Source organism: Pseudopodoces humilis, chromosome 3 (genome assembly GCF_049639895.1).
Source record: "Pseudopodoces humilis isolate 2021_Gansu_Grassland_sample_001 chromosome 3, ASM4963989v1, whole genome shotgun sequence".
Classification (NCBI taxonomy): Eukaryota; Metazoa; Chordata; class Aves; order Passeriformes; family Paridae; genus Pseudopodoces; species Pseudopodoces humilis.
The window spans coordinates 60638563-60658201 of NC_142202.1; the positions used below are offsets into that span (position 1 = coordinate 60638563).

The window sequence follows — 19639 nt, forward strand, 5'->3', positions numbered from 1 at the left end:
TACACAGATCTGAAGATAAATCACAAGGGAATTTGTTAATTTGTTGTTGTTTTGTTAGCTTTGTTGTTCTAGCTGTTGTTGGTTCTAATTCTGTGAATGGCCAAGACAATATTACTGGTACAAATAGGAATAGTATTAAATGACAAAAAATATTTGGCTTGGAATGAACATTTCTGAAAATATGCTAATGAATCAAGTCATTGACTAAAAGATTCATTGAAAATATACACAAGGAGAACATATTCTGATTTTTCTATGACAACTTAGCCAACTTTTAACTTCAGGCAATAATGCAGATGTACATTTGACATTGGCACTTCCTTGTGCACTTCCTCGGGTTTTCTGGGTGTACACCGGAATGGTTTGCCTAAGAAACGCATGGGGTTTGAAGCAAAGGCACTTTATTTACATTTTCTAACTCCATCAGTCTTACGAGATGACTGCAATGTCTGATTTAGAAAACAACATTTTTATCCTGGGACAATGATAAATTATATGCAGATGTAGTTCCACTGAAAGACCAGGAGCCAAATACCACCAGCAACACAACTGCAAGTAAATATGATATTGGTAGAAATGTTATTTTTCATGTTACGTGTTTGACAAAATATGAAAATTAATTAACCTGCATCAATTCTCTGTAAATGCTACATAATTCGTAATGCAGCCTTTAGCTACACAGCTACAGCTGAAACTAGCGGTTTATTTACGAAGAGTATTGTTAAAAATGTAAGATAATTAGTTCATGTGTAATGATACTCTTCCAATCACTATAAAGGTTAATATTTAGGCTTTTCCTTTCAAGCTGTTCTCTCTCTGTTACAGCCGCATCTCAGATTAATAACTACCTATGGGAGGTAAGATTATCTTGGGGTTTATCCCATGTCTTTCACAGAGTATGCCTGTATCTAACAACTCCCCTTTGTCAAGTGGAGTGGAACAGATGCATTCCTCCCTTCAAAGTCATCTTTATCTTTAAAGAAACCACATACCAGATGAAGGTAATTTACTAAGTTAAGGATAGAGCACATCAGGGCCAGTCAAAAATTGTTAATTTCACATTTAAGATCAGAATTAAGTTCCACCCAATTCAGTAGGCTTTAAGCCAATGTTTCAGTCATGGATATATCCCAGTGTGCTGAATAAAGTTCTCTGCTTAGTCAGTGAAGAACACAGAGACTCACTGGTTTAACCAAGAAGACAGCAGACTACTGGAATCAATATCTGCCTGCGAAAGAACTGAATAACCAAATAAATGGAACGATGTAAATTAAATTAATTACTGCAATAATTAATTTTGCATTATATTTTCAGTGCAGACATGGTGTCCCAAAGAAACAGTATAAAATTTCTTTGCAAGTGATAAATTATTAACTCATGTTCTGTTCACCCCTCAAAAAGCACGCAGTTGAAACCAGTTTAAAAATACTGCACATGTATATGCACTACTTCTTTTAATATCACTTTATCTGCTCCTGTGAGATTTTACAGGAACAAATATCCATGCAAATGATATAAGCACTAATGATACAAGTACAACTACAAACACAAAATACTTACAAATTTTCCTAGCACTGAAAATTATTTCCCATCTGATAACTCTTGATAATCTGAGACTCTTAGATTCAAGGTTATATCTTTTTAGAGCATATCAACAGGATATTTTTACAGAAAGCTGAATTTTTCAGTTTTTGCAACTAGCACTGGAAATTTTTTGAGAACATTTACTATATATATCTATATCAAGGTCTTGAAAATAACTGTATTAACAATTTTGCATGTGAACATTGCTTTGCATCTAGGGGAACAGAAGAAAGTAATTTTGTACTTATTTATAAGAAAAGAAATCATTAAAAAGTGGAACAGAGAAAATAACAGAGGGATAAATATTGAGGCTAAAATTTCATTTGCAGAGCAACAGTTGGAAAAAAATTGTTAAAAAAAATATGCAGCTGGAATGTGGTACACATGGGTTTCCCTCCAATCATTTTAAGTGACTGAAAAGGCTGCATTTCCAGCTACAGGTGTTACATTTGACTAGCTTTTTCAACCACAGACTCTTATTCTCAATCTTTTCCATGCCCTCAGTTAGAACAAATGACTGGTCTGTGATTCATGTGCCTGGGCTTAGGCTAAAACAGTAGAGGCCTCTGAAAGAAGAAGGAATAGTCATAAACACGGGCAGAGGGTCAGCAAAAAGGCATTAAATTAAACTATGACTAAAATCATTACCATTTGACATCCTGGCTTGTGCACAGGGACTGAAAATGCATCTAAAAGAAAAGTGTTTTATGACTTTACTGAGTCCATGATTTTTCCAAGTATTGTCACCTTTGTTCACAAGTGACATGGGAACATATTTCAAGCACATAAAATTACCTGAAATTGCCTACCTGATAAACTCTTACTTCTTGGTTTACTTGGTAGAATATTCTTATTAGAGTGGACCCTGTGTGCATTTATATAGGACCGTGTAAGATGAGCTTTTAAAATTTGCAAATAGATTCTCTCCACGGTTTTCAATTGTTCCAAAACACTCTTGTCTACTGAAGGCAGATTTGTCAACTAACCAAAGGGGATTCTTTTCTGCCATGTTACATATGGAACACCATCTGATCTTACCTCTCCATTTTCCAGAGGATGGATTTTGGAATAATAAGAAGTGCATATGACTTCATCATCTTTTATGTAGGATGGGGTTCCTGGCCGGGGATAAATGTTGTAGCGCGTCAGGCACTCGCTGTCTGTGATAGCATAGTACTGCCATGGCTGATAGTCTACTCCATCCAGTGAACGCTCTAATATCCAGTTCCCAGGACGAGGGGAGTTAGCTGCTTTCACAATAACATATGCTATCTGGAAAATCTGAAAAATACAAGTATTGTTAAAATACAGCTAAATGCACAATGAAAAATTCATTCCTATTTCTGCATAGCTAACCAAAATAAAAACAGTAAATGTGCTAATGCTTAACTGGGTTTTTTCCCCTAGACATGCAATATGTCCTGGGATTACATGGAAACTCTAAAACTACAGAAACAATTTCTCCACCAAGATTTCTGGAAAAAAAAATAGTTGCATTAGGCCAATAGAGACTTTGAAAATAGAATTAAAAAGCACCCTAAGTTTCACATAGCTTAGTAGGTAATTGCTAAACTGCCATTTCAGCCAAATGTTTGCAAAGTTTGTTTTCAAGTATTTTCAATTTGTAGGAGTGGGATTGCTTCTTTATGTGTATTTATAGATATACACTTTCCAGAATGCTTAGGAGATGCCAAACTGTTACAACTCTATCTCTGTTAAAGAAAAACATAGTTTTAAGCTATTGAAAGGTAATCACATCACGATGAAATCATTTTATAAAACATTCTTGCTTCAATCACACAACTCAGCACTGTGACCATGAATAAACTTTACAGGACAGAGACACATCAAATATCACTATAAACAGAATGCAAGCATATAATCAATGCTCATTATAGTCCATTTTACCTGCCTATTCAACTGATCTATCAAGGTTTATTTCTGTGTACATGCTTGCTGGAATGCGAACCACAAATACATTTGGAATTGCAGAATGACACACGTTAGTGACACAGGCCTGGTTTGGTTTGGTTTTTAACCTACTAACAGCTATATGCTACAGAAGTAGAACTGAAGCCAAGGAAAAGAAGCAGCTACTTCTATTAGAAAAGCAGAACACATATCAGGTTAATATTTTTAAGATGCAGTGCTGTGAGTCTGCACATGAGGATGCCAGAGAGTATCATGGCAATGTTGATTTAATACTTAAAGCTTTTTGTATTGGATAGCCACTGTAAAGAAGTTGCAAGATTCAGACTTAGTCCACACAAAATTTCTTGTGAATGCTTTGACGATCAGTAGAGCTACAGAAAGAATATCCAACGGTTAGCAATGAAAGAAACAGTAAGAAAATTTGAACTGGTTTTTATTACCCACCAGTATTACTGCAAAATAGAAAATGTTTTAAGTGACTGAGTACAGCAAGTATTCCCAAACACTTGACGATGGAGACAAAGAAAATGTTTATCTCCAATTATCATTCCCACCTTCTTCTGTGCAGATGCTGAGAATGTGGTAAGATTCACAATCGCTTCAGTCAGGAAAATAAAGCACTAGCAGCCAAAGTTTTACAGTGGAATAAGAAGTGTGTGAGGCTGTTTTAATTTCAATCTGAAGAACATGTCTGTAACTGGATCTTCTTGGAGGATTATCTCCATATTTTTTTTCTATAGCATAAAATAAACACTCCAGAGAATGAAAAAAACACGTTTCATTCCATTGTTCCAACAGGAGTCATACAACCACTTGTCCCCTTTCAGAAATCCCCTTTCTTCTCTCAGACTCATTTACAGCTATCTTCCACTGTGGTCACAAACAATTACAGTTTTAACTATCCTGGATCAGGGTCACTAATACTCTTCACAATAAACAGAGACAATCAAAACACTAACAAATCTCTCCAAACTGTTCACCCCCAAGTTAAGCTCTTAGAAATGTAAAAAATATAGAATAAAGATTTCATTCCAGAGTACTTTTAAGTACTTTAAAGTACTTTTAAATACTTTTTTTAAAAAAAATTTACATAAGCAATTTACATCAAGTTCTCAGAGTAAGACTGTTCCTTATATGTTGAATGGATAGCAACTGAGCTTAACACATTGCTAGGGCTTCTACTGTGGAAGATCTGTGGTTTAGGACATATCTCACAATTAATTCACAACCACAGGTGTGCCTATATATAGCATCCTTTTTGGAAGTCCTAAAATTTGCAGAACTTCATGAAAGATGCATTGTTAAATACAGCCAAAAAACATTTAGCTCTGCAAACATCTTGGATATATTGGCTCTGTGGGGCCAAGAGGTGTAATCAACAGGAAGCATTTTTCTGTTTGCTCACTTTGAAATACTAGGCTGTGGGAGAGTGAAACTTTCTACAGTGACTTTTCAAATTGAAGCCCTCTTCCAATAACATTTCTTGAATATTTTGCTGAGGATGTGTTTGAAGTCTTCTTTCTTACCTTCAGATAGTTCACTGCTTGACTACAATTTAATATATACCTTTGGCTTTCATTATGGTTAGGATTCTCTGTAAATGAAACTACAAAAACAACAACAAAAAAAAAAGCAGTGGAGAGTGAACAGCATATTGCACATCACAGTGGAATGGATGTAATCTCTCTAAAGCTGACAAGAAAGAACTTCTTAATGTAAATAAGAGAATACACATGAAGAATTGGTTTTAACTACTATTCGGTTACAGTTTTCAACCTGATCCAGACTACTACTGTCCCAGTCTCTAAGAGTTCCTTCTGTAACAGCACTGAGCTATCTGCAACCCACTAACAAAATTACTTCCTGGACAGAGAAACAGAGCTGGAACTACCAGTATTTTTAAATATTGGTAGACTGTTAATGCTAACTGCAGACAAAGGAAGCTGCATCAAAAGCATCATGCATCAAAAATATGCCCTGTTTGATATTATTCCTGATCTTTCTAAGGCTAGGCTGAAGATAGCACAGGATGCTAATTTATGTTGCTCTATTAGGAATGGCTGGGAAGAATGACACAGACTCTCTAGGAGTCGATCAGGAGAATATCTCTATTACTTCAGGTTTGTTTTATAGACTGGTACGTGGAAAGTACAGAAAGGAAACTCTCATTGGTCAGCAAACCACTACACTACCATCATTGGTCAGTGGTGCACACTACCCCCGACTTTCTCCTGCAAAGAAAACAAGAGACAGACAACAACACCTGCAAGGCTGTTCCCTGTCTTTGAGAATTGTTTTGAATCCTCCCATGAATTTCTCAGGCTAGCTTCTCAGGCAGGACTGAGAGAGCTATGCAGCCTGTAATTTCTACAGGCTCTCTGTTTCAGAGTTAGACACAGAGTCCACAAATTTATGCTTCTTAAAAATACCTTTCCTTTGAAAGACAGCTAGAGCTTTAGCATGACACGAGAGGATGGTTGCCCCAGCTCAGTCAGCTACACCAGGCACGACCAGCTCACCATGGTGCTAAGAGGCAGAGAGCAGTCATGGTGCATGCCATGCTTTACTGTGCTTTCTCAGCAAGGTGGCAATGACAACGAACGGACTAAAATTAATGGCAGCTGTATGTTTATTCTCAAAGCAAATCAATATAATGGAAGCAATGCTGACTTTCCAATCAGCTGGAAAACTGTCCTTCTCCAGGTAAAAGAGTAACTCTTCTTTTACTGGGGAGTTGTTTAGCAAACACAAAACCAGCAAGCATGGTGGCATGAGAAAACTAATAAAGTCTAATGCATTAAGTTTTGTTGCATTTGCTTCCAGAATCAAAAAAGGTGTCATGGTTCAGTATTCTGAAGCCAGCTTTCTTATCACATCGTAACACTGAGCTTCTACTCCCATGGGGTAATTGATGAAGCCCTCCCGGTTCACTTTTCAGGTATCAATAAACCGACACATGTCAATTGACAGAGTAACTGCACAATCTTAGAGCACATCTGGATTTGTACACGTCCAACAGAATGAAACCGAGGGACCCAAGCCTGCTTATACAAATGGGAAAATGGAGCAATACCAAACTGCTGGGTAGCATGCAAAAGATCATTAACACAGCTGCCAAAGCACAGCTGGTGTTTTTTTCTACTTGTTCTGCTCATGTGACCATAGTAATATAATCATGGGAGTAGGAGGGAAATAGTCTAAATAGTCCTTTAAACCTTCCCCAAATTATAGGCAACATAATCCTCGAGATGAGAAACAAAATGAGTCTTGGGTCTCATTTTCACTGGTAATTGTCTCAGCAGTGAGAACTATGAAGCACATATTGTAGGAACACTTCCATAAGTTATACCACTGTAGCTTCTTGTGAATGCCTCATAAGACATAGAAAAGTGCATCCTACTCTACAGGATAATTTGCTATACTAATATTATTCAGATAGAGCTGAAGTGAATCATTAATCTACATAGGGTTAACTACTGAAGCAGGAAATCTCATTGTGTCCAACTCCCACTTGCACTTCTATTTAAAAAATAAATTCTTCGGTTAGAAAGCATTCATGTAAATCAGAATATCAGCAGAGAAAAAAAAATGGTATCACACTTCAGAAGTATTTCCATTTCATTTTCTGAACAGAAAAATTATTAGCTCTAATGGAGGCTTCCATCAATAATCTGGTGTAAATGCTGTATCTACTTGTTTATTATGTTGCCGATTATTATTGCAGTTCAGTGTCCAAGTAAACATGGTATTCTTTCATGGAGAAGAGTGCAAAACTTAGGCATGGACTTGTTTCCTTGCAGGCTGGTATAAACACTGTAACACCATACGGCCTTTACCATGACACAGATTTATTTGAGTAGTTAAAAAAAAGCACTGCAGACACCCCTTGTCCCAGTGTGAAATCCATCCAGATGAGTCAAGGCGACCTCAGAACACTCTGTGGCTAAAGGGGGTTGTTAGCTACAGGGGGTTCCCTCTCATTATGAGTAGAAGGGGAAAGTCTAGGGAGAATTTCTTAGGGGATGTGTTAAGGGGATTGTATAAATGAATGACACTTAAAATGGAACCACTTAGGGGAAAGAATAGAGGTAGAGAATGGGAGAGATCAAGGTGGATCAAGAAGGAACAAGTGTAAAACAGGGAAAAGGAGATGAAAGGAACCAGTTGACTACAACCAGCTAGCCAATCAGCATGTTAATCCTGACCTCAATCACTGAAGTCTATCCTATTTTCTCACTAAATCCTACTTCTAAATACCTTCTTAAGGTGTGCTCTCTCTGTGTGTGAATAAGAGTTAACTTCAAGCTCAGCAAGTGATGTAAATACCAGCAACTGGAGTGAGGCTGTAAATCTCCAAGATCTTCAAAAGATTATCTAAAGCTAGATACTGAAGCACTGCATATCTTGGATGCATCCATAGATGTATAGGAGACATTAATCCTGTTCAGCTGGAGAGGAAGAAGACGGTGAAGCCAGTTGTGCTGTGTTTGTGTTCATGTGGGTGCTGACAGGACACTATGGTCTATTTATGTTGTTCTGTGCAGCCATGTATTTGTTTCACTCTCTCAGGAGTATGAGCTCTGCCCTGCTACAGTCTGAATGTGAAAACATACATAGGAGCCTGAACTTCTAACACCACAGGTTACCAAGAATCAGAAATCACAAATAAAAACAGATTCTTAATGCAAAACTCTTCCTCTGCCTTTAACTTCTATCTCGATACTCACATATGAAAACAATTGTTACATATGCAGCACATCATGCACCTTAAATACCACATTTGCACGGTTTCTCTTTTTGTATTAGCCTCTCCTAAAGGAGAACGAACATGAAATAGACCAACTCCAACTACTCATGAATTGAAGCAGAGATTGTGTGAGTTTTGAGAAACAGTTTCTTGTATTCTCAGAGGCCAATTTATGTGGTCAGTAATACTTCAATTCACAGATACTGTTATGGATTATTGTTTGGATCTATTACGTATGAAAGAGAGTAGACAGTTTTGATGCAACAATCTTTATAAAATTGGTTATTTAAGAACAACTAATCTTCTCATTTTAGTCTCACATCCAACTCAGACAGAGGAAAAGCCTTATTTAGAAATGGAATGGCTTTCCAGATTTCTCAAATGGCCACCTAACATATATTTTTTCTATCACTCTCCTGAGAGAAAGTGGCCATGGTTTCAAATATTCTGCTCACAGTTAGAAATTCTGTAATTTAAAATGTTGGCATGGGTGGAATAAAAAAATATGCTTAGCAGGATTCCACTAATACCAGCTTAGAGAACTGAACATCTCCCACCATGCTGCAGTCTGCCTTTAATGACAATGTTGCTCTTGTTCCTCTGAGCTGCTTCCAACTGAAATGCTGCTACCAGATGGGGAATTTGGGCTGAAAGAAATACACACTTGATTCCGATATAGATTTATTTTTTTTTCCCAGTATTTCAGGCAATTTTAGCAGGATGTCATCTGTCCAGAAAAATTGCAACTACAGAAAGTTGTAGCTACAAATGTCATGCAAATTAAGATGTCCACAGCACTTCATGGGAAAAAAACTGAGAAAGACTTTATCACAGACAATCTTGAAAAGCTCTAAGGTAATCAAGCCATTTCAGGTACAAATCAATCTTTTCTAGTTAGGCAAAAATTCTGTTTTGTACAGTGCACAGTCACATTCAGTTAATGCCTGCAGAATATGCATTTAGAAAAAACAACTATAAAAATACCTGAGCTTAGAATAAGCTCAGCTTTCTCCCCTACATGTATGTAACTGCTGGAGAGGCACAAGTTCTTCTAAGAACACTTTCTTCTCCATGACAAAAAATACATTGTACTAATACTTCTCAACTTTTGTTCATGTTGTAAGTACAAGATGTCATTAAAAAAATAAAAAATAGAAAGCAAAGTCTATTAAGAGTGCACTTTATACAATGTCAAACTGTAAAGGACTCAAGTTGTCCAGCTGTTGAATATCTGAGACACATTAAGCCAAATGGAAGGAGTCAGAACCTGTAAAGTTCCTGTCAATGTCAACTTTGTTCTCTGTAATTTTCTCTGTTGGTTTTCTCCATTACCAACTGTTCAGCTGTTTGTGAAGGCCTCAAAAAGAAAAGCTGCTTTCTCTTGACTATTTATGCTGCTCATCATTGCCCTGGCGTATATCATAATCAAGGGCTGAAGTTAATAATCTGTCTTGACAATATCAAATAATAACAGAAAGCAATTTCTCTTTCTTTTCTAAAGTTATCCCTTCTTTCCATGGAGAAAGACTATTTTGAGAAAAGGAAAATTAATGAAAATGCCAATATCCATACCCTTCTTCTTAAAAACTGGACAGGAGGGGAGAAAAAGAGGGAGGTTGTTCCTCTATTTCGGTGCTAATAACACCAAAAAAAAAATTCTTTTTTATTTCATTTTCTATATCCAAAAACTGATGCTCAGCCTGGGTCCAGCAGCATTGAGAGTACTCAAAGTGAAACATTCTTATTTCCTTCAGCAATGTTTCCATGCAGTTCTCCTTCATACCAGATTTGTACATTTTAATGTGCCTATCACAACAGAAGCACTGTTTCACAACCATCATCAGCTGCAAAACTTATTTTTTCAAGTAAGCTTGTTATTCATCATAAAAGACATAAAGACAACATATTTCTTCAATATCAGTAACAAAATCTGCTCAAGACTGAGAATCCTATGAACCCCTTACTTATCACATCTCCATTCTCCCAGTACAAAATCAGAACACAACTTCATATTCATGTCAGAACATATATGTCACCGGATTCACAGGAGAATAATTTTCGTCCTTAAAAACAACATTATAAAAGTGGAATGTATATGTATTACACTTATCCAGAGAAAATATAAGGCAAGTAACCTCAAAAAAAAAAGCATAAATTTTCAACACTGTTCAAAATCTTTGTGACTGTGTATTATGAACTGAAGCTGAAAGGATTTGCTCACTTAGAAATCTTTCTGACTAAGCACAAAGCAATAAATTCATGGTCTGATTTAATGGTGAGTATAAAAAAATGGGCAAAATAATCCTGTAGATATTTATTGTTAATACAACCCCTTAACCCAGCTTATAGCACTTTGTTTGGTGGGTATTACAATTCATCTTTCAATACAATAATGGATTCTTAGCATTTCTGAATGCATTTGAGACAACTCCCTCCATGTACTATTGAACAACTCATGAAAAACTTTCTCTTTTTTTAATGCTGTGGGAAAGTCATCTGGAGCATCTACACTAGCATTTGTTTGTTAGAACACCTAGAAGCTTCATGCAGCAGCCTCTTCAGGAATTATGGCTGGCATAGAGATGCAGTCTTGTCCCTTAACTGAGGAAAAAGCTAATTTTATTTTCCTTAGGCTTTTGTCTGAGTGATTTCAATGAGGAAAACGTTATTCTGAGACAAGAAGGGAGGCCTGGGTAACATCTGTTACTTATTAGTGTGCACATATTCTCTCCTTCCCACAAATGGAAATCAAGATACATAATGTAAAGTAAATTTGCTAATAGTATATAAAACAGATAGTTCTTAAAAATGTTTACTGTCATGTCAAAATATTTACTACCGTTCTGTTTGTTTTCATGATAATAAATAATTTTTTCTAGGTGTGTTTGCTATAAATTCTTACTGGTATATTAATAAGCAATTTCTTTTCTTGTTTTTCTTTTTGAGTTTTTCAAATGCTTTCATTATAAGCTGACTTCAATAATTTTGCTTTAAAAAGATTTAAAAATTAAATTCTAATTAACAATGTAAAGTAATTTAAAAGTAATAATAATTTAAGGGAATATTAGAAAGATAAATTACACTCTTTTTCATCCCATAAATACCTAGTTAGTTCATTACCAGCAAATTGTAAAACTAAAGAACTTAAGGGAATCACTAAAATGGTAAGATTCAAGCCTATGAAGGTAATGAAAAAAGAAATTAAAAAGTGAGTATTGTAACTAACATACCTGTCTAAAAGTTGGCTGTGGACTTCATTAAAATAGAACACCTCATTCCTTTTTCTTTCTTTAATTGATTCAAAAGTAATTTTCATGGTTTCAGTTCTTTCGGGCTGTCACTTCAATAGTTCCTTTACCACTTAGGTGTAACTGAGCCAGAAAACGGGACTTAGTTTTGAGATAATTTGTTTTTTGAATTCCCAGTGTTTATATAACTTCAAAACAGAATGATTCATGAGCAAGGAACACTAAAAACAAGTACTGAGGATGACAGCACCGTGTTGCAGGCTTGGACTGTAGCTCATAGATCAGTACCATACACTTTGAGGTTTTACAGTGTTGAAGCCAACACAGCGTTGGCTGCCCCCTCCCCCAAGCTGGCAATAAAACTTCACACAGGCAAGCCAAATCAGAAAACTAATCTGGCAGAATCCACACCCCAAACAACAAAACAAGACATAGTTTTCAATACCAAGGTACATCTGGTTTCCTGCTTGGCAACACAAATGCCAGAACAAGAAGTGCAGAAACATCTCCCTTTCACCAGTGAGGAGAGTAGTGGCAACCAGGGAATTGCAGCATGATAGTCTCAACAGATTTGGGGATTTTTCGTTGCTTTCTCTTTAGAAAAAAAATTTTGAAGATGAACAAAACTGACTGTCATCTGTTGGGGAGAAGTCCAAATTTGCACTAAACTTCATTTCTGTTAAACTACTTTCTGGTTTGGGGATGAAGAGAAGCTTCAAGCCTTACCTTTACAAAAAACAGTTTTGAAAGCATTTTAAGCCCACAGTTAATGATGAAAAAGAGAAAGAAAATATTAATTGAACATCTAAACAAAATGTTTGCATATATATAGGAATTTAACACCTAAAGACCAAACGGCACTTCATTTTACTAAACTGGTTCTTATATCCCAAGACTAAACAATGTAATTAACTTCCTTAGCTGTTCTGATATTTGATATCAGAAGTTACTAAACAGAAATATGTAACTTTTTCCCCAATGGAATATTAGGGAAAATTGTGGAAAATTGATATTCCAGAGAAAAGAATATATAACATTAAACCAATTATTGCCCTGTGATAGGCATAACTCTATATGACAATGCAGCTAATGTGCAAAGGCTAATTTAATATGGCCTTGTTGCTCAACTTGTTTTGATTCCTTAGTCACTGTCCAGTCAACTGTCATAAATTAAAATAAAAAACCTGCAGTTTTGTATTAAAAGAAGTAATGTTGTCAAATATCATCCGATTTACCTCTTATTTCACTATGGCTGTAAGATTACCTTCAGTCAATCCCTAAAGGATTAGTTGAAGTGGACCTTATTGCGGGCTTCAACTGTATAAACACCAAAACAATGGGTTCCATTGTTGTAATTTGAAACCAGATAACAGGGAGATTGTTCCAGAATCCAAAAAACATGCAACAACTTTGAAATGCTCAAGACTCAAAGGTCTGGTTATTTCTTCTTTAAGAAAAAAAATTAATTAGGCAGGGATGCAGATTTAATTAATTCATGGGTCTCTGCCACTAGTTTGCTGTATGACATAATTCCTGTAATAGATGTTCTGAGACTGCCTTTGGAAGGGATGGTGACTGCAGTGGTTTCTACATAGAGTCAGAATATGATGTTTTAGACTCCTTCCTCCCTTCCTACAGAAAAGGGTAGGGGACAGGATGAAAAGATAAAATGAAAGAGCTGGATGCTATCAGAGCTTAGGAAACTTTGATGAAGTGCAAGTGTTTCAGAGAGAAACAGCTAAATAGCTTGATTAGTTATTCTTGCTCTTGCAGCTTACAAGGCTCTGTAGACTATCCATTACTTTCTTTTCTTTCAGATATGTATGCCTGGAAAGCATCACCTGGACACTGAATTTATCCTCCACAGCCTCAAGCAAGGAAGACATAGTTATTAAATCCAAAAATTTCTGCCAGAATGTTAACTTTGGGTCCACCTGCATTCCACAAATCTACAATTCTAAATCTAAATCCAACTTAAATTCTAATTCTAAATCTAAAATATTCCTGCATAATTTAAAAAATATGAAGTGTATAGCAAAAATGTCTAAATCCACATAAATATGCTCCTGGCACCAGTAACTGAGCAGTATCAAGGAAACAGCCAATGTCCTTGCTCCTGATGTGTGTAGAAATCAGAAACAGATGGGCTGACCACTCCACCTCAAAATGCCAACTGGTCTTCCTGTGAATTTGCCAATTTTCTTTAAACATACTACACTGACCTTCCACATCACTGTGAAATTAAGACTAATTGAGGATTTGGGAATAGCACTACTACAGAGAATATGTTCTCCCTGGACGTCTAAGCATTTCCATTTCCAACTCCCTGCTCTGAAATCCTCGAAGAGAAGGCCTATTTTCAGTCCTGCTAAACCTTGCACTTGTGGGACCTGAAGTACCTCTGTTGCACTTGGACTGCCCAGCACTCTTAAGGCAGAGCAGACAGACTCTCCCCAACCAGCAGGACTACGAGCTGTAGAACAGCAGACTGCTTCTCTTGGTACCTTGCCCATCTGTGAACCACCCCCTTCCAAACTTAGCTCTACCAAGGTATCTCAACCTGTCACTCTAACCTCCATTTAAATTCATGTGAGAAACTCCTAAATAACTCTCTATTTTTGACCTTCTATGCACTTGCTGGATAAAAAGCACTGTAGAAAATAATCTCACATTTACAGGTATGAATGGAGTTCCATAATTTTCTTGTGATATAGATTTGTTATAATGGCTAAGAAGTGGGAAAAAGTGAAGGATTAAGAGCAAATCTTCAAAGATGCTCAGAACCAAATAGTTCCAGTTTTCAACTCATATTTTAATAATATATAGAGTAAAAATTTCAAGCATCCTTCAATGAATCATAAACCTAGACTCCATTAGATAAAATCTCTTTGTAAGCATTAAGGAGAAACTCAACTGTTGAGACAAAACAAGAAAACATACTACATTTTTCTCAACAGGACCGATAATATTGAGTTTGTCCTAACATTAAGTATATGTTACTTCTAGTTCATTAGCTATTGCTAAATAGTATACATCATTTTTATACGGCTTCCCTGCACAACAAAGTAAAGAAAAAAAAAAAAGTCACTGCCCCAAAAGGCCAAGTACTATATAAATGAGGAAATTGTAATTATTTTCCTGATTTTTTCATGAAATTGGGATTGCTAAAAGCATTCCATGTACTATCATAATTACCACTAATAACATAAGAACTAATGCATTCCTGCAATTTTCAGTCCATTACTTGTGGATTTGTCATTTGTTATTTCTATCTCACAAAGGGAAATTAAGCATTTTTATACTTATAGCAAGAATTCATCAACGCAAACATAGCAATTACTGAATCTCCTAAAAGCCAAAGGTAAAGAATGGAATTTCTTTTAAGTGAGGTCACAGACATATCTGGTGACCTTCACCATTCATACTGACTACTACACAAAAGAAAAGCTGAAAGAGAAATTTCATATTCTACCGGTTACTTTAATAGTCTATAATGCTCTGACTATGAAATTCCTGGATAAGCAAACAAAAACTCCTAATACCTCTCAAGACACAAACACTTATTCCTTACTGAACAGTCCAAGAGCCATGCAAATTGCAGCAGACCTTTTGCTACATTTTGGAGAACAATACTCGTTCTGTTCCTGTACAGTGGTGAGTAAAATCGCGTGCATTCCTAACTACATGGGTTACTCAGATCATAAAGGGTGTGCCAGATAGCATTAGTGACACAGGGTCTTATCCCACCTCTCTGACATCCACAGAAACCCCAACACTGCTCCTATTTCAGCCAAGAACAAATGAATGGGCTTAAGAGAAGGTATCAGCTTTAGAGCTGCAGAAGGACTGCCAAGTTTTCTTTGAACAGTTAGTAATAGGACATGGGAAAGAAACAGGGTCAGACTTGATCCTTGTCTCATTTTTAAAAAACAGTAACAAAAAACCCCCAAACCCACGCCACACACAGTGCAGCATTCTCACACTGTTGTCAGCTGGCACATGAAGAAGCCTTTTAAATACATTAGAACAACCCATACTTTTTCTCCAGTATCATCACTGACGCTTTAGTTGCTAGCTTTTAATACATAAGAAAACTTAAAACTTTCATACATTCATAAATCTGCTAATTTCTGATGATAATCTAGATGATGAAATAGCAGGAGAAAAAACAGGAGTTGTAAAGCCCTAGTTTAGAAGACCTGACCTAAACAACCACACAACTAAAATTTCTAGGGTGATGGAAAACAAGGATGGGAATTCATTTCTAATGCCCGAGAGCTACTTGCATGTTATCATATCACAACCAACAAGAGGCACAATTCCTTGCTGCAAAAGCAAACCAGTAAATAACTCTGAAAATTTAAAAGACACATTAAAAAATGCCCTAAACCTCTTTAATGCACAGGATCCTACTCTCAAACTTCTGTATAAGTTTTAGTTCTCCTATTTGAAAGAGAAATGCACATTGAATACTTCTGCATATATAAGGCTAAAACCACAGACTTAGGATTGTTTCTGCCATTAGCCAAGAGGGCTCCAAAGCCAGAATGCTAATTACTCTTCCAGGATTCAAAGGCTCTTTCAGGTCTAAAAATCCCTACCCTCGAAATACTTCAGATTCATAGATAAAGGTACTTAAAACAGCATGACTTCGTAAAAATATATATTAAATATTTATTTTTTTTTATTTGGCACATTATATTACAATGAATGGGTCAGTCATATCCATATAAACAACAGAAAATTACAGGAAAAAAATTGGTCATGTTTTCATATAGAAAATCAACACAGAGCAAAAATTAAGATAATCCAGGTGATCTATCATGCAAGAAAGCAAGCCCAGAAACAAACAAATAGAAGTCTACCTGTTGGAGGTCCAACGTAATGGTCACATAATGATACTCAATTCCGTTCTGGATACTAGGGCTTTGCCACCAAGTGTTCTTGCCATCAATTGCATTTGTTATTGGGTGTCGTTCTGTTAGAACAGCAGGAACATATAAATAAATTTCAAAACTATTAGAAGATTTACTTCTTTTTAGATCTGAAATCTATATTTTAAGACAATTGCAGAAGTAATGAGGCAGGACTTCAAAAAGAAAAAAGAACCAATTAGTTTTTCTTGTACTCTTGGGCCACCAGTCATGCTTATTATTATTGGAATACTGATCTAATTTCAGTTGTTTAATTTTGGTTATGTTCACAAGAAGGTCATTCAGAACATCTAATTGCAGAAGGCTCTCCTGATCCAACAGAAAACGCAGGCATTTAAATCAAGTAAACATTTCCTGCACTCTTGCAAAATTTCAAGTACTGCAAAGTCATCAAATGTTGCAACAGAAACAACAAATCAAAAACCTGAGATATGGTGTGTAAGAAAAGCAGAGATTAAAGTAATACTGGTACTGGCATTTCTAAGACATTTTTAAGTGCACATGGAACTTAGTTCAGGAAATAATTCCCAAATCATTACAGAGGAAATTATTCAGAAATCATTACAGAACATATTCGTCATCTGGAAAATTTTCTGACTCACATATATGAATATAAATGTTTATTTGATTATAATCCATATCAAGGTCCAAGATGCATTATTTTTCATGTCTGTATTTACTCTGCTGCAGTGTCCCAAATGAATCCTAAATAAGAGGGATATAAATTTATTTACAGAATTGAATTTTTCCTGAATTTCAAGATCTTCTACAGTATCAAAATTTGCTTACTTAGTACTTTAATTAGTTATTTAGACTGAGGAAAAATCACACTCAATATTTCCAGGTTACTTTTTGCGTTTCTCTCCTGTACGAAATGTAGAAGTACAAAATCACAATTTTAAAAGGTACAAGGATCTATGTTTTGAAGTCCCTAATTTTTCAGAGCAAGCCTGTGCATTATGAGGAAAATAACCCAGAGGAAATTCAAATACAGTAAGTTTCTTCTATGCAAATTCTGTTTGCAAGAACATGAATTAAGGAGGAAACCCTACATCTCTTATAATGGATGACTTTCTAAACTGTCAGTTTTCCTTGGCATAAAACTGGAATATGATTCATTACTAGCTGGGCCTAGGATTGCTAATAATTACTGATTAATTTACTTATTATTTTTATTATTACTTATATCAACCAGCCAGATTGATAGTCTTTATATCTCTGGTTTTTTTGCAATATCAACCACCTGTGGAGGACAGGAGTCCTAGCTCATTAAGAGAAACCAGAATGCCTGAACATATTTAAAGATACAATTAAAGTGCTTTGTGGGAGTGAGTGAAGGCATAAAACCTCAATATTGAAAATGCCAAAATTTCATTTAAATATTATTCAATGGTATTAGTGTACAGTAACATTTGCAAGTTAGAATTCTGGTACTACAACTGATAAAGCTATAGGTAGCTTTATATTGAAGAGAAAAGCAAAGCACACCCTGTGCTTTACATGCTGTCAGTTCCCACAGCTCTGATCATTTTCTCAAATCTTGGCTTTAAATGAGTGGCAGCAAAAATCAGCTTTAAATCAAATTCAGGGCTTTTTGGTGATTGTGACAGAAGTTATCTAATTGGAAATTTTGATCTAAGTCTCTTCAGATGAAATTGATATAAAGGTAAATCATCAGAAGGAGGACTGGGAGATGAATCAACAATTAACTATAATCACCATTATGAAAGTTTAATCATAATTAATTTGAAAATTGATTAATTGCTGGCATGTTTAGCTTATTTAAAAGGTAAGGGGGAAAAAATGAAATATTTCTAAAAAGGACTGGATTGCAAATGCAGTTCAAGGACCAATCTCCCTGATGGATGGCAAGAGGGAGAACTTAGAGAGTGAGCCCATCAAACTGTGCACTTTAATTTGGACTCACATGTGATTAACCAGGGAATTTGTGTTCATTTCCTACTACAGTAATTGAGGGGAAGAACTCCAGACTCACACATTCCAGGGGGATCATTTTAACTCTGGTTATATTACATGGTTCTCCTATTAACAAGCCATCTCTGTTTAAACAAGGCACTTCCCTTCGCCAATTGAACACGTAAAGACCTTGAGATATGATTGTCACAAAAGACCAGATATGAAGCTGGTTTCATTCAAATTTAGAAGAGAGTAGGAAAAAGGGAAAACATAGATATAAATCATTCAGATGGGTTTTTTTATATACACACATATGTGTGTATACAAATATTTTAGTGTACGCTGTCTGACATCATAGACAGGACAAAGCAATATCTCTGGTTTAGGTCTGATTTTGGAAATAAGCAAGTTTTATATAGAAAAAAAAAAATGGGTAATGTGCATGTGTCTCTAATTCCCATCTGTAAAACAGGAAATCTTTTGCTCAGTGTCTCTGTCAGAATGCTTCCAAAAACTGAATTATTTTCTGAGTGAAAAACACTACTATAATGTAATTGGATGTGTCTACTGCTAAAGAATCATGTGACCTTTCCTCAGAAGGTGGAATTTTCTGAAGTTAAAGAAGATGTTGCAACTTGGAAAACAATCAGGAAAAAAAAAAAAGAGGTTGTAACTCTCTTCAGATAAATTAAGTAGTCTACACTGGGACAATTATAAATAGCTTCACAATTATAAAATTTAGCAGGAAAAGAAAGCATCTGAAGTTTGTAATGGACAGCTAACTGCCCTCTCAGTGGTGTTTCACCATTAGCAATGGGAAATCTCAAAGTAAAGCATGTGAACAGGAACATATGGTTATTCTGAAGATAACCTAGATCTCTGTATAGTGCTAGTAAGAGCTCAGGTGAAGTTTAATAAATATGAAAGCTTCTAGAGAGAATTCAAAGAACTGCAATTCATGCAGTTCTCTGAATTTTATCTTCTAGAAGATAAAACCTATGAGGAGAATGAAAGAAAAGATAGCTTGGTATAGAAATTAGAACAAAACCATCACCCTTCAATTAATTAAATATTTTTTTTAAGAAAAAGGGAATAATAATCCATTCCTTGTATTGACTGAACTTAGGAAATAGGTACATGAACTTTGGCAAGGAGATGCAGATCAGCTATTAGAAAAACACTTTGTTTTGAGTGATGTAGTGAGTGAGCCACACTAGAAAGTGTGGCCAGGGGAGGAAGTTTCTAAGGAGAATCTAAACAAGCTTCTGTCTGGAAAG

At 35.8% G+C, this 19639-nt stretch overlaps 1 protein-coding gene across 5 annotated transcripts in view; it reads right to left on the reverse strand.

Moving 5' to 3' along the window:
* LAMA2 (laminin subunit alpha 2) overlaps positions 1 to 19639 on the reverse strand; it is a 336136-nt gene that overhangs the window by 234489 nt on the left and 82008 nt on the right. For all 5 annotated transcript variants that reach the window (XM_088053203.1, XM_014263438.2, XM_088053202.1 and 2 more), the window contains exons 3-4: positions 16377 to 16489; positions 2623 to 2865 (exon numbers count right to left, since the gene is read on the reverse strand). In XM_088053203.1, the coding sequence (XP_087909329.1) occupies positions 2623 to 2865; positions 16377 to 16489 (356 nt within the window). The remainder of the gene's footprint in view (positions 1 to 2622; positions 2866 to 16376; positions 16490 to 19639) is intronic.